This window comes from Hemicordylus capensis, chromosome 4 (assembly GCF_027244095.1).
Source record: "Hemicordylus capensis ecotype Gifberg chromosome 4, rHemCap1.1.pri, whole genome shotgun sequence".
NCBI lineage: Eukaryota > Metazoa > Chordata > Lepidosauria > Squamata > Cordylidae > Hemicordylus > Hemicordylus capensis.
This window is the reverse complement of record NC_069660.1, coordinates 309,701,172-309,715,400: the sequence shown is the minus strand read 5'-3', so window position 1 is coordinate 309,715,400 and position 14,229 is coordinate 309,701,172. Positions and strand designations below refer to the sequence as shown.

The 14,229-nt window shown below is 46.2% G+C and overlaps 1 protein-coding gene across 3 annotated transcripts in view; it reads right to left on the bottom strand.

Moving 5' to 3' along the window:
• Positions 1-14,229, bottom strand: part of KHDRBS3 (KH RNA binding domain containing, signal transduction associated 3) — a 145,159-nt gene that overhangs the window by 63,320 nt on the left and 67,610 nt on the right. For all 3 annotated transcript variants that reach the window (XM_053246579.1, XM_053246578.1, XM_053246580.1), the window contains one exon: positions 6,442-6,558. In XM_053246579.1, the coding sequence (XP_053102554.1) occupies positions 6,442-6,558 (117 nt within the window). The remainder of the gene's footprint in view (positions 1-6,441; positions 6,559-14,229) is intronic.

Here is a 14,229-nt window from a genome sequence, read left to right as displayed (position 1 = left end):
CAGCTTTGACAATTCCCTCTCCCATTATGGCCCTATGCATGAAGCCATGTGCAGCTTTAGCAAACCCCCCTTTCAGTTATGGTCCTGTGCAGCAAGCCATGGATAGCTTCCGACATACTGAATGGAGCAGATTTCACCATGGGAACTGGCCCTCAAAGAGTTCTCATTATAAGGGGATGTTTTATTTTGGGTTTTTTTGAAGTACATGCAGAGACACTTTTAACAATGTTTCCCCCACTCTATTTGGGAAGTGTTAAAAATACTCTTGTGCCAATTCCTCTATTTCTATCTAGGTCCACAAATAGAGATTTGACTGACTGTCTTCTTTTTTAAAAAGCACTCATGTTTGCTCTTGGCGTGCTGTAATTATGAGTTACTTAGAAATGACAATCAGTACCAGCTTATTGCTGCTAATCTTTTTGTTGTAAAATTTAGAGCATGCAGACTGCCTAAATTGGATAGAAAAGCAAAGCAATCTGATTAGTTGATTAGAAAACTCAGAGCAGGGAGAATTAACACACCATAATTAGCTGTCTGAAACTTGTCATAGCTGCTAATAAAAAAAAAGAGCAGTTATATATATATATATAAACATTTCTCAATATTACTTTTTTAGATCCTGCCCCTCCCATTTGTAACATGAAGCTGGAAAATATTTGGGTTCAGCTTTGTATGGAAGAATTTTAGCATCAGGTTATGTTACTTTCACATAATAAAGCAGGCTTTGAAAGAGGAGGATAATTCTTTACTCAGGAGTAATTTAGGGAGGCCCAGAGGCACAATGAGTAGGACTCGCAAGAAAGATTTCTCCATTTTAAATTTCTAAGCCAGCTATCACGAAATCCTTCTTAACAGTGAGATCTGTTAGATGATAATAATCTCCGCTGGGAAGCGGTACAAGCTCTGATCTACTGAATAATTTAGGACTAAACAAAGCTCTGGAAAAAAAGATACTCTACTGAACAATTCTGCAAGGCCCAAGATTACTGAAAAACAACATCTAGGATTCTAAGATAAACCATATGTTTAAAAGATACTAATAAAGTCATACTAATTTTGTGACGGCCAGATGAACTGAGAAGGAGGGTTGAAAATACTCGGGACTCACTTATACAATAGACTGTGAAAACTATTAGTGAAATAAACTTTAGTTGAAAGGTCCAACAGAACTTAGGGAGACTGAAATGTCCCAGTCTACAGTTGTAACCAACCAGCACTGAACATAAGAGAACTTTTCAAACATCACTCTGCTTGGGATTTCCAATCAATCCAGTGGGGAGTTCTTCTATCAGATATATATTAAAGTAGGATTTAACATGATCAAGAGCTTAGGACAGCCTCATCCACTAATCAGCTAAGTAGCAATTCACTATGCCCTTAGCACACTTACGTATCTACTTCTACAAGCTTAAACCTTCAACCATTTGGATGGGATGTGCACGTAAGGCTGCACAGAGTCCACAATTCAGCAACTGCACCAGGAAAGAGCAGAATGCAGCTGTTTGGCTTTCCTGCCCCGTCCAAAGCAAGTTTCTAGCCCTTAAGACTACATTCCTCCCAAGCATGGAGTATGGCCAGCAGTGGGAGATCATTCAAGCAGTTGTGTTGTATTTTCAGGTCCTTCCAAGTGCCTCCAAAGCACAGCACAACCTTTAGGAAGATGCCTCACCCCTAAACTTGAGAGGAGAGCTAGAGTTCTTGTCACACTGTGATACCGAGAAACATGAAACATGAAACATATGGGGATCTCTCCTCTCTCTCTCTCTCTCCGGGCAGGAGCACTTGGGCACATCCGGCTTGTCAGGGAGGGGGACACTCAGAATGGCAAACTTATTTGTGGATTTCTATGTGCACAACCACTGAAGAAGTTCCTTATTGTTCCATGGAATAATACGATTTCTATCCCCTATTTGTAGTTAAATGTGCACAACATGTGGACCTGGAAACTGAGGCACTATGACACAGAAATAAGAAAAGCATGTATCTGCATTTAGTTGTCATGATCCACAAGGGCGCCTATTCTTATTTCCTCCAGCAAGTCCCAATTTTGTGAGCAGAAGACTATTAGGCAGGCTGCCACTGAAAGACAAAAGCCCTATGTATGCACAGTACTTTTGACCAGGGGTTCTCGACCTTGGGTCTCCAGATGTTGTTCAACTTCAACTCCCACAACCCCCAAACTGGGGATTATGGGAGTTGAAGTCCAATAATATCTGGGGACCCCACGTTGAGAATCCCTGCTTTAGACCACAACCAATGTCTAGGAGGGCAGGGAAACCTCGGATTTTAATGAAATGTGTGTTCTGATTTGATATTAGGGGGTAGGGGTTGCTTCTCCCCCCCACTCACCTTTAGCCTACTCCATTCCAAGGTTCAATATCCACCTGTCACTTATTTACAGCAGTCAAAGCTGGTTTATCTTGAGCTCAGTTAACAAACACTTAACATTTGATGCTAGGATCAGTGAAACTGGCCTGATCTTGACACAGGAAATCACAGTTCTGTTACAAAACTGTTTCTAGTACTTTCTCTCTCTCTTTTAACTTATTTTACTGTCTTGTGAGCCACTATGGGGGCCTTAATTGGCTGAAATGTAGTGATAAACAGATATCTGAACCTAGGAATTGCTTAAGTTAGAAAGGCAGCTCCTGAAAGACTACAGCTATAGAAGGTCTTTGTGGAATCCCATGATAAGCAGTCGCCGCCGCCTCCAAAACTAGTTGCTCTGACTGAATACAAGCCAGAATTCCTCTCTTGCCATTGTAATTGTCTTCCCTCCATAATGATAACGTAAAATTAACCTCTTGGTATCAGGGTTTGCCATATTCTATTGGCCCTAGGATTCCTGAGTCTGGAATGTGGCAGCAAGAGAATACCCCAACCTATAATAGCAACATGCATGCCAGCTGTCCCTCTTTACCAGGAATAATCAATTTCCTGGTACTCATCCCAGGTAAGGTAAGCCCCTTGTTTGCTTTGGGGAAAATTTTCAGAGCGGCTTGTTAAGACTATGTTAGTCTGTTAAGACTATGTTAGTCTGTGGACTGGACCAGCTATTTGAGTTAAATTTCCAAATGGGGGTGGATTAACCTGGACTAATGTACAATGGGTGATGGACTGATGTCCAGTGGATGATGGTTAAAGAGTACATCCCAATTCCCAATGCTCTTCGACTGCAACTGAACTTAAAGGATCATCTTGCCTTGAGAGATAAAGAAGATAGACATATCGGGATTGGGATGGGGCCGTAGCTCAGTGGCAGAGCATCTGCTTTACATGTAGGTGGTGTCAGGTTCAACCCTTGGCAGCATCTCCAGGTAGGATGGGAGAGACTCCTGCCTGAAACTGTGGAGATGGCACTGCCAGTCTGTGTAGACAATACTGAGTTAGATGGACCAATGGTGTGACTGAGTATAGGCCATTTCCTATTTTTCCTTTGTGCCTGCAGAGTAACATATCACAAAAAATGTCAGACAATTATGTTTTTGTAGTACTGTATTTTCTGATAGAAAGGCCGCATCGGCATAAAAGCTGCACCGTTGAAAAATGGCTGAGTGGCAGAGCTGATCCTCTGCTGCTGCTGGGAAGAGCTTTCAGGGCCAGCGATACAGGGAGATAAGGACCTTCTAATTTCCACTTAAAGGTGCTGCCCCCCCACCCCCGCACTGGCTGCTAAATATGACCATGACCTTGCTTTGGGCCCAACCAGGCCACCCCTACCCAAGCAAACAGCTTCGGGAGACGGGGAGAGCAAGGGGCCAAAATGCCCCACACAGAGTGTAAACGACCCTCCATGGGAAATGGAAAAGGGAGAAGCAGGGCCAGGAAAGCCCAACTGTGCTGTCAACGCTCCTCCTCCGCTGCCTCCATTTCTTCGAGGCCCTCTCAGCCACATGGAGCCTACTGTTGGTCGGAGGGTCTTGCTGTGCTGTCGCTGCACCTCCTTCCTTCGCCCCTCAATTCTCACGTAAACACCTCATTGGCACCACAGGCACCTTAAAGTAACTTTTTAAAAAGTGGCGTTTACACCAAAAAATATAGTATATCATTAACAAAAAGCACAGACAGTCCTTTATAATCATGTGACCAAATGCAGTATGTGGTTAATGTGATTCTTTGTGGTCTAGACATAAAATAATAATAGTAAATAATGGTAATACAATATTTATATATCTCTTTTCAACAAAAGTTCCCAAAGCGGTTTACATAGATATACATAAATAAATAAAATGGCTCCCTGTCTCCAAAGGGCTCACAATGCAAAAAAGAAACATAAGATGGACACCAGCAACAGCCACTAAAAGGGAGTTGTGCTGGGGATGGATAGGTCCAGTTGCTCTCCCCCTGCTAAATAAAGAGAATCAACACTTTTAAAAGGTGCCTCTTTGCTCAGTTAGCAACCAAAGCACACAGCTTCCTTTTTTATTATCCTAATCACTTATCAGTCAGATCCACTGGCCAACATCCTGACCAGAGCTGTGCTTGTGCAAGGATGTTGCTCTAGGTCTGGTGCTTACGTTCCAGCCTACTGTTGTGCCAGAGCAAACACATTTGTGCTTGGGAAACAAGGTGTATACCTCTGGCACTCACCACATGTTTTGCAAGGAACGTAGGCGCAATAACTCAGTTTTGAGTCTCCCTATGATTTTGTGCAACTACACATTCTTCTTGCACTAGCACAGCTTTTTCCATTGTGCAAGAGCAGCATTAGCCAGGAGGTCAGGCACTAAGGGCATACTTAAGATCCTTTTCCTAGCAGACCTGCTTCTGAAGCCACTGCAGAAAACAACCAGTGGAGAAGAGCCAGGGAACCTTGGTGTAAGAATTCAGGTGGCACAAATATATATATAAGAGTGCCACTGTTTTAATTTGTGAAATACAGGCAGTAAGCCAAACAGAGGACATAACATTTTTTCAGCGCCTTCTGATAAATCTTAATATTTCACAAATATTAGTAGCCTCTCCATTTCATCAGATGTGTGCTGTCATCAAAAAGCAGCCTCACACGTTCTCCTCCCTCTGCTGGTAATGCCAACTAATACAATAGGGCTGTTTTCACGATCGTCATTAGAGTAGGAGAAGCCTCCAAACCCTAGTTCAGGGGCTGTGCACCCTTCCAATGAGCCATCGTGAAAGTCCTATAAGCAAGGTAGGAGGAGGAGGGAGAAATGATCGTCTGCAAACTGTTGGGAGAAATCAAGGCATAGTGACATCATGTCATATACCATGCATTATTCAAAGGCAGGGGTAGGTAACATGTGGCTCTCCAGATGTTAAGAACATCAGAACAGCCCTGCTGGATCAGGCTCAAGGCCCATCTAGTCCAGCATCCTGTTTCACACAGTGACCCACCAGATGCCTCTGGGGAGCCCACATGCAAGAGGTGAGGGGTTTGTCAGCAGAGTCAACAGACTCTGTTCACCTGCCAGGAATGGGGTAGGAGCCCTTCCTTCATGTAAACCATCCCCAGATGTGCATGCGAAAGATCCTAGTGCAGGGGTAGGCAACGTATGGCTTTCCAGATGTTGCTGAACTACAACTGCCGTCACCCCCAGCCAGTGTTCCCTCTAACAGGGATTCCCAGATGTTGTTGACCACAACTCCCAGAATCCCCACGCAAAAGCCACTGCAGCTGGGGATTCTGGGAGTTGTAGTCAACATCTGGGAATCCCTGTTAGAGGATGCCCACAGCTGTAATAAATGGTGGCTGGGAGTGATGGGAGTTGTAGTTCACCCCATACACAAACACAGCAGCAGTGGACTCTGTTATTGCCTAGGGGAGCTGAGTCCTCCAAGAATCAAGGGAAGCATCCCAGAATGCATTGCGCTCCCAGTAAAGAGGCAGCCTTCAGTGCACCAGCAGTTCTCTTCTGAATGGTCCCTCTAGCAAACATAGCTGCCAGCTGTCAGGGACTGCTTAAAATGGGTATTTCAGCATTCAACTGGTAGACTGAAGTACAGCAGCTCCTATTTTCATCCTCCCTCAGTTCAGATCAAGGTAAAAGAGTCAGGCTATCTAAAATTAGGCAAGCTGAGATGCAGGGAGTCTCATGGGTTCTCGCGGGCAGAAAAAAACCTCAGTTTACTGCCTCCTACCTTCTGATTCTTGGTTGTGTGGAAGACCTTTCTGAATACTTCCCCTTACTGGGGAGAGGAGTTGGGTACTGGCTGGTTTTAGAGACATCCATGTCATTTCCAGTTTCAGCCAGTGATACAGTTGTCTGCATCATCCATAAAGAAGACACTGGGGATTTCTCCTGAAGAGAGGGACACAATATCCAAAGAGAACCAGCAGGCTTGCAGAACACAGAAGGCAATGGGGTAAGATATACACCTTGATTTATGTTTGCTTTGCGTCTCCCCAGACTATACTAGGATCAGCAAAGAAAGGCACACACAGCAGTACAGTGCACACTAATGATCTTCAGCTAGCAATTTTACCTTTGCCTTGTCCCTCATGGATCCTTTTCCCAATATTGACATTTTTGTCAATGTCTCTTCTTGCAAGCGCTTCAGAGAATTGCCACGTGGGCCCAAAAGTTTCCCCACAAAGTTGAACTGAAAGACAAAATAAGCAACAAAAAAAGCAATAAAACAACTATCCACAGTGCTGAGGAGCTGGAGAGTGACTTAAGTTTCTTGCCAGGTATGAAAAATGTTGCTGAAAACAGCATTTGGCTGTTTCTGCAAAATAAAGAAGTGTATTGGGTTGTAAATTTTACAGCCACTGAAAGGAAGAAAAAGAAAAACACAGAGAAAACAAGGTAGCACAATTTCTGTGGTTATTCCATACTGAGCAATATCTGCATTAAAAAGTTCTGAAATAATAGAAGGCTGAATAAAACCAGAGTTGACAGAGGCAAAGGAACAAATGTTGAAACCTGAAAATAATGTTATCATATAAAACAGTCCAACCCAGAGAAAATTAGCTACTCTGAAGTTCAGTGAAATCCATCAGACAAATTAAGGTGAAGACTGACAATATTCTTCATCTGCAGTGTGAATGAACCTTCATTTCTGCTTCATAATGTGTACAACAGAAGTACAAGCTAGTTAGGTTGAACACTGCTTCAACTGGTCTCATTCCTCCATGCAGGCTTCAAGTGGGATGCCCACCTTTTACAATTATTTTAAACACCTCTCCCCCCAAAATTGGAAAAGTGGCATTTTCCAATTTAAAATTTTCTACATACATAGCTGCTATGTGTTCCCCAAAGAAACATGTACCATGCAGGACTGGCGACAAGTGATACATGCCACGGTAAAAATCAGATTAGAGCACATTTCAGTAATCTATGTGGAAATGTGCCCAAAACTGCAATTGGTTCAAAATATCTGTCAGAGGATACATATGTTTTCATCTGCATTGACTGCCCAGATCTGGTTATGACCATTTCAAAGCACCATGTCTCTTACAATTAGGGAAAGTTAGCAGTCAACATCAAAGTGGCAAGATCGAATTCAAGCAAAGCTATTGTTAAATATGGACTTCTGGCCCATTTTGTTCATCTCTGACTAGGAGTTTATCAATGGATTCTGCTTCTACGGAGCTACCTATTTCTCCATTAACACATGCTCCTAATCAGAGTAGGCTCTATTAGTGTATGGCATCAAAATAGCTGGACTGGAGTTTGTTTTTCTTGACCTCCATGAAATCTGAGCAAGGGAGCCCTAGTAACTTCACTAGTGATTAGTGAAGTCAGTAATATTGCATAGGTTGGCTTAGGCTTCTCTTGCCCTTGTCTAATAGAAAGATTATCTTCTCCAAAGATAAGCTTTCTGAAGTTAAAAAAAATTAATCAATCCAATTCTACCTCCTCTCTTGCATAGTAGTGGCAACTTGAAGTGGAAAGGATCTCCATTAGGCAGATAATCACACTAGCAACTGTGGTCACCAGGTCCCATGGCAAATGTTTCAGTGTTTGGTTCCCAACATTCCTATTAGAAATATCAGGTACCGTAGAAACGTTCCCTATAATTCCTAGTAAATATAGAGACCACTACATGTGTTTAGCATTTAGGGCCTAATTGAGGCCCCAATGTGAGCTCATCAACAATGGATGAGTGAGTACGGAAAGTGAAGGGTGGTGGTGGTGGCAGCATGGGCATGCAGTGGGGAACAGTGACAAAGCAAACCTCAGTTGAGCTGGGCTTCAATGCCAAGGCAAATTGAAGTACTAGAACTCATATTTTGAACACACACACTTCAGAGTTTGGTGCCATCACCACAAGGAATTAACTAACATCACCCCAGAGCCCCAAAGATCAAAGATTCCTAAATTTTATCCACTCTTTCCCCACAAGCTCTTTAAAAAAAAAGATTTGCAAGAGTTGCATTGTTTTTGTGCAAAAGAATCTAGCCACTGAGGGAAGCAAGATAACTTCATTTGTAATTGTAAGGGGCTCCAAGAGTCAATCTTGGCTGAAAAGTGGGGTATAACTAGAATGGCTGCGGACACGATGAGCAGAGTAACATGGGTGGTTCTGAACCATCCGTGCTATTGCAGGTGTCTAAAGCAATACCCACGGCGTTGCACAAGAGAGCTCTTGCATAAATATTTTATATTGCGCAATGACACTTCATTGGAATTAATGGCAGTATCATTACAAAAGTGCTCTTGCAAATTTCTAAGTATTTGCGCAGAAGCAATCTTGCACACTGCTGGCATTGCTTTAGATGCTTGCTGCAACACGGGTGGTTCAGAGCCACCTGCAGTTTGGGAGTGCAGGATGCAAACCTCTCTGGGGAGTCTCAGCTTGAGGCAGTGGCCATAGGTGTTTTTCATCAGCTTTGGCTGAAATGCCAACTGTGTCCATTTCTTGAGATAAAAAACCTCAGAACAGTGATACATATACAGGTAACCTCCAGACTTGACTAATGCAATGTGCTCTATGTGGGGCTGCTTTTGTAAGTAGTTCGGAAACTGCAGTTGGTACAGAATTCGGCGGCCAGATTGGTCTTAGAGTCATCTCAGAGAGATCATATTACTCCTATCCTAGAAGAACTAGGCTAGCTACCAATACGTTTCCAGGCAAAATACAAGGTGCTGGTTATAACCTATAAACCCCTAAACAGCTTAGGCCCTGGGTATTTAAGAGAACAAAGCTCTTCTCACAATCTGTGAGAAGAGCTTATGTCGGGTCTGCAGGAACAACAGGAAGCCCACTCTCCCTGTAGACGATAAGAGTGCAGCCCTGGGAGGCCGGATCAGCCACCCACATGACTGCCAGCTCTGTCACGGAGCTGGTGGGGGCTGCGGGCATTGGGGGCTGCGGGCACTGGGGGCTGCACGGCCCCCAGAAATCCCAGGATGCCCTGTGTGAGTGCATGGGTCATCCTGGAGAGACTCCCGAGCCTCCGAGGCTGACTGCAGTCTCCCGGTCAGGCGTCTACTTGTGTGTTGCCGTGTGCTGCAGCAACACAGAAGCAAAACAATGAGGCTAACGGAGTGTTTGCTCCATTAACCTCATTTAAAGGGAGGGGAAATTAGGAGGGCTAGCCGCCTTGGGAGCACCAGGCACGCCTGCGAGCCCAGTGCTTCCCACGATCCCTGGAAAGTGGGCTAAGCTCCCTTAGCCCGCTTTCCAGTGATCATGGGAAAAGCCTCAATGTCTTCTTTGCCAAGAGCCCCATCACCCACTGAGATCATCCAGGGAGGTTCATCTGCAGTTGCCACCAGCTCGTCTGAAGGCTACACAGGGACAGGCATTCTCTGCTGCTGCCCCAAGATTCTAGAATACACTTCCTGCTGAATCTCTGACAACTTCTAAAAAAGTTCCTAAAGACTCTTTTTTTTCCACCCAAAATTTTTAACTTGACTGTGGTTTTAAATTGTTTTAAGGTTTTCATTTGTTTTGAAACCTGAAACCTCTTAACAACTAGATTTGTAATTCTAAAATTAGCCTCTTCAAGTTGCACCCCACTTGCTGGTGAGCAGAGGGAGAAGTCCATCCAGATTTAAAAGATTAAGAATATCATGTGCTGACCCTCTTCTGCCCTTCTGTACTTGAAGCCTTGAAGAGCATCTGATTGAGTTTAACTTCTTTCAATATTTGGAAAGACTGGAGGAGAGAAAACCCCTGAGGATTCTTTAACTCAAGTCATGAGAGATCACTGCAGATACGATACACTTAATCCCTGGAGGCTTCCTAAAGTAGCTCAGAAAGGCTCACATGGAGAAAGCTCTGCTTCCTTAACACACTGGGGCAGCTTGCACAGTTAAAGGGAATGTATCCCTGAGCTGCAAGAAAAAAGAGAGTAACCACATCTATGTTTTATTGCAATTGTGGCAGTGAGGCTGATAGGATGTCCCATTCCACCAAGGGTTTCCTGTGATGCTATGTCCATCTTGAACATATCCTGGGTGCCACGCTGGCACATCTGGCCTTTGCCATTAGGCTCCTCTCCTGAATCAGACCACACAAGATGCACAAATGATTGCCCCAAGTGTCCTTCCTGCCATGCCATCACATTTTTGGGACAGTGGTTTTGTACCATTTGAACCATGATAAAACACCCTGCAGGGTGGAAAGAGTCTGAAAAACTCTCAATATCTATTCATGGCCAATACATTGTTTTAACTGCACAACCACAAATGACTGAGGAAACATTCTAAAAATCCTCATAGAGACCATGAAAGAAAGGACTGAAGATAAGCAAGATCTCAAAACTACAAAGAACGCAGTTAAATCTATTTAGCTGCGGGAGGGGGAGTGCTGGAGGCTGTCCTATACAGATGCCGTTCCCCCACTGTGGGGCTGCTATGAACAATTAACCAAGACGTCTCGGTCCAACTTCTGATAAGAAAGGGAACACTGTCAGTTTGCTGACACAGCTGAGTGCTGAAAAGAGCTCCTGAGAGGCAAAGAACCCAACAGACAGAAAATCCAAAGCCAAGACTGAAGCAAGGATATAGAGTAGGCAATGGACTAGGGTAGATGAAAAATTAGGCTTGACGTAAAGGAAGGAGCACACAAGGAACTGAGGCAAGAAGGGGCTGGTGGGGCTTTAAAGAAACCTCACAGCACTTAAGACCAAAAAAAATATGTATAGCTGGAACAGAGCTTGGAGGTTTTTGACCCCCTGCCCAGTGCAGGAAAGGCTGCATGTTATGAGGAAAGAAGAGAGAAATATTGGGGAAGACGACACAAGACGTGGTGGCTAAAACTAGTGGCAGACGTCCTGGCTAAACTACATGACTAACCTGTCCTATTAATGTCCATGGGGACCATCTCTTGAGTAATTTAGTCAGGATAAGAGAACAATCCACCTACTGGCGCAGCAGGGAAATGACTCGACTAGCAATCCAGAGGTTGCCGGTTCGAATATCTGCTGGTATGTTTCCCAGACTATGGGGAACACCTATATCGGGCAGCAGCGGTATAGGAGGATGCTAAAAGGCATCATCTCTTACTGTGTGGGAGGAGGCAATGGTAAACTCCTCCTGTATTCTACCAAAGACAACCACAGGGCTCTGTGGTCGCCAGGAGTCACCAACCCGATGGCACACTTTACTTTTACAAAGATGACAAATATTTATATACTGCTTTTCAACAGAAGTTCCCAAAGCGGTCTGCATAGATATAAACCAACACACACATAGAATGGCTCCCTGTCCTCAAAGGGCTCACAATCTAAAAAAGAAACATAAGATAGACACCAGCAAGAGCCACTGGAGGGGTGCTGTGCCGGGGATGGATAGTACCAGTTGCTCTCCCCCTGCTAAATAAAGAGAATCATCACTTTTAAAAAGGTGCCTCTTTGCTCAGGTAAGCAAGATGTCAGACAGTGAGAACAAGTTATGGAAAATGGGCCACAGAGACATGGAACATAACAGCCCTGCTGGATCAGGCCCAAGGCCCATCCAGTACAGCATCCTGTTTCAAACAGTGGCCCACCAGATGCCTCTGAGAAGCCCACAAATAAGAGGTGAGGGGACGCCTTCTCTCCTGTGCTTACTCCCCTGCAACTGCTTTTTATATGCACTCCAGGCACTCCAAAGCCATACAGAAGGGAAGGGAAGAGGGAAGATCTTGGGCTGGCAGTGACTGTGTTTCTGCTTCTGCCCTACCTTTCTTCAGGTGTGTGTTCCATCTGTGGGGCTGACTCTGCTGCTTTAAAGCTCAGGCTGGGCCAGGGCCTGAAGAAGGGAAGAGGGAAGATCTTGGGCTGGCAGTGACTGTGTTTCTGCTTCTGCCCTACCTTTCTTCAGGTGTGTTCCATCTGTGGGGCTGACTCTGCTGCTTTAAAGCTCAGGCTGGGCCAGGGCCTGAAGAAGGGAAGAGGGAAGATCTTGGGCTGGCAGTGACTGTGTTTCTGCTTCTGCCCTACCTTTCTTCAGGTGTGTGTTCCATCTGTGGGGCTGACTCTGCTGCTTTAAAGCTCAGGCTGGGCCAGGGCCTGAAGAAGGGAAGAGGGAAGATCTTGGGCTGGCAGTGACTGTGTTTCTGCTTCTGCCCTACCTTTCTTCAGGTGTGTGTTCCATCTGTGGGGCTGACTCTGCTGCTTTAAAGCTCAGGCTGGGCCAGGGGCGTGAGCCTCTTGGCGAGAGCACAAGGGCTCTCGTCCTTGTGGCTCTCAGCCGTGGGGTGAGCTGCCTGGGGCCCTGAAGATCCTTTCCTTCTGCCCTGAAGATCTGTCTTCCCACAATCAAGAAGCTAGCAGGAGATCACGCAAGTCTGGTCTTGGTTTTTTATTAAGCCAAGAAGCCGTGGTGGTTTATTCTGGGGAGATGTGCCTGGGGGAGCGAAAAAGTGGGTCTGGAGTGGGGGCGGCAATATCACGGGTAGCGGGCAGAGGGAGGTATGGCGGTGGGAGTTCGGCAGGCCATTACAGGGGAAATCGGTCCAGGCAATTGAGGCCTGTTCCTTTTTCCGGCCCTTCTCCCAACCCTCTGACCCTAGGGAGCTCTGGGAACACTCCTTCGAGGATTAGGGTGCTGCTGCTGAATGCCAGGTCAGTTAAAACAAAAACATCTCTTATCCACGATCTGATTGTGGATGAGCATGCTGACCTGGTATGCGTGACGGAGACCTGGTTGGATCCGCTGGGCGGGGTTGGTCTCTCTCAGCTTTGTCCTCCAGGTTTCCAGATCGTGCAGCAGCCCCGCCTCGAGGGTCGGGGAGGAGGCGTTGCAGTCATCTTTCGTGAGACTCTTCCCGTTTCCAGGTGCCCGGTCAGGCAATCTCAGAATTTTGAGTGTTTGTCCTTGAGGGTGGGCCTCCGAGATAGGCTGGGGATTCTGCTGGTGTACCGACCACCCCGCTGCACTTCAGTCTCCCTACCTGAGCTGGCGGGGGTGGTCTCGGAGGTGGCTTTGGGTTCCCCCAGGCTTATTGTTTTGGGGGATTTCAATGTCCATGCTGAGGCTCCCCTAGTGGGTGCGGCTCAGGATTTCATGGCCTCCATGGCAACCATGGGCCTGTCTCAATTGGTATCGGGCCCTACCCATGTGGCGGGACACACTCTGGATCTGGTTTTTGCCGACCGGGAAATAAATGATCTGGAGGTGGGAGAATTTGAGACCACTCCCTTGTCATGGACAGATCATCACCTGGTGGGGTTTAGTTTGACTGCTCCGTCTACCCTCTGCAGGGGTGGTGGGCCGATTAAGATGGTCCGCCCCCGGAGGCTTATGGATCCGCTTGGATTTCAGACGGCCCTCGGGGAGTTTCCAGTGTCCAGAGCTGGTGACCCTGTCGAGGCCTTGGTTGATCTCTGGAATGGAGAGATGGCCCGGGCTGTTGACACGGTTGCCCCCAAGCGCCCTCTCCGGCTTGGTGGAGCCCGTTCGGCTCCTTGGTTTTCCTCGGAGCTTAGGGCGATGAAGCAACTCGGGCGACGGCTGGAGCGACGCTGGAGGAAGAGTCGTCACGAATCCGACCGAACACGGGCTAGAGCCCATTTTAGGGACTATGCCGTGGCGGTGGGGGCAGCGAAGAAATGCTTTTTCTCCGCCTCCATTGCGTCTGCTCAGTGCAGACAAACAGAGCTGTTTCGTGTGGTGAAAACCTTGCTCCACACATCCCCCCAGACAATGGGGGAGGAGCCATCTACAGCTCTTTGTGATCGGTTTGCCTGTCGCTTTGCAGATAAAGTCGCTTGCATCCGTGCTGACCTGGACTCCAGAGTTTTGGCAGTTCCGGCAGACGTGCCTTTGGTACCATCTGGTCCCGTTGTGTTGGATTCTTTTCAGTTGGTGCGGCCTGAGGATGTGGACAAGATCCTGG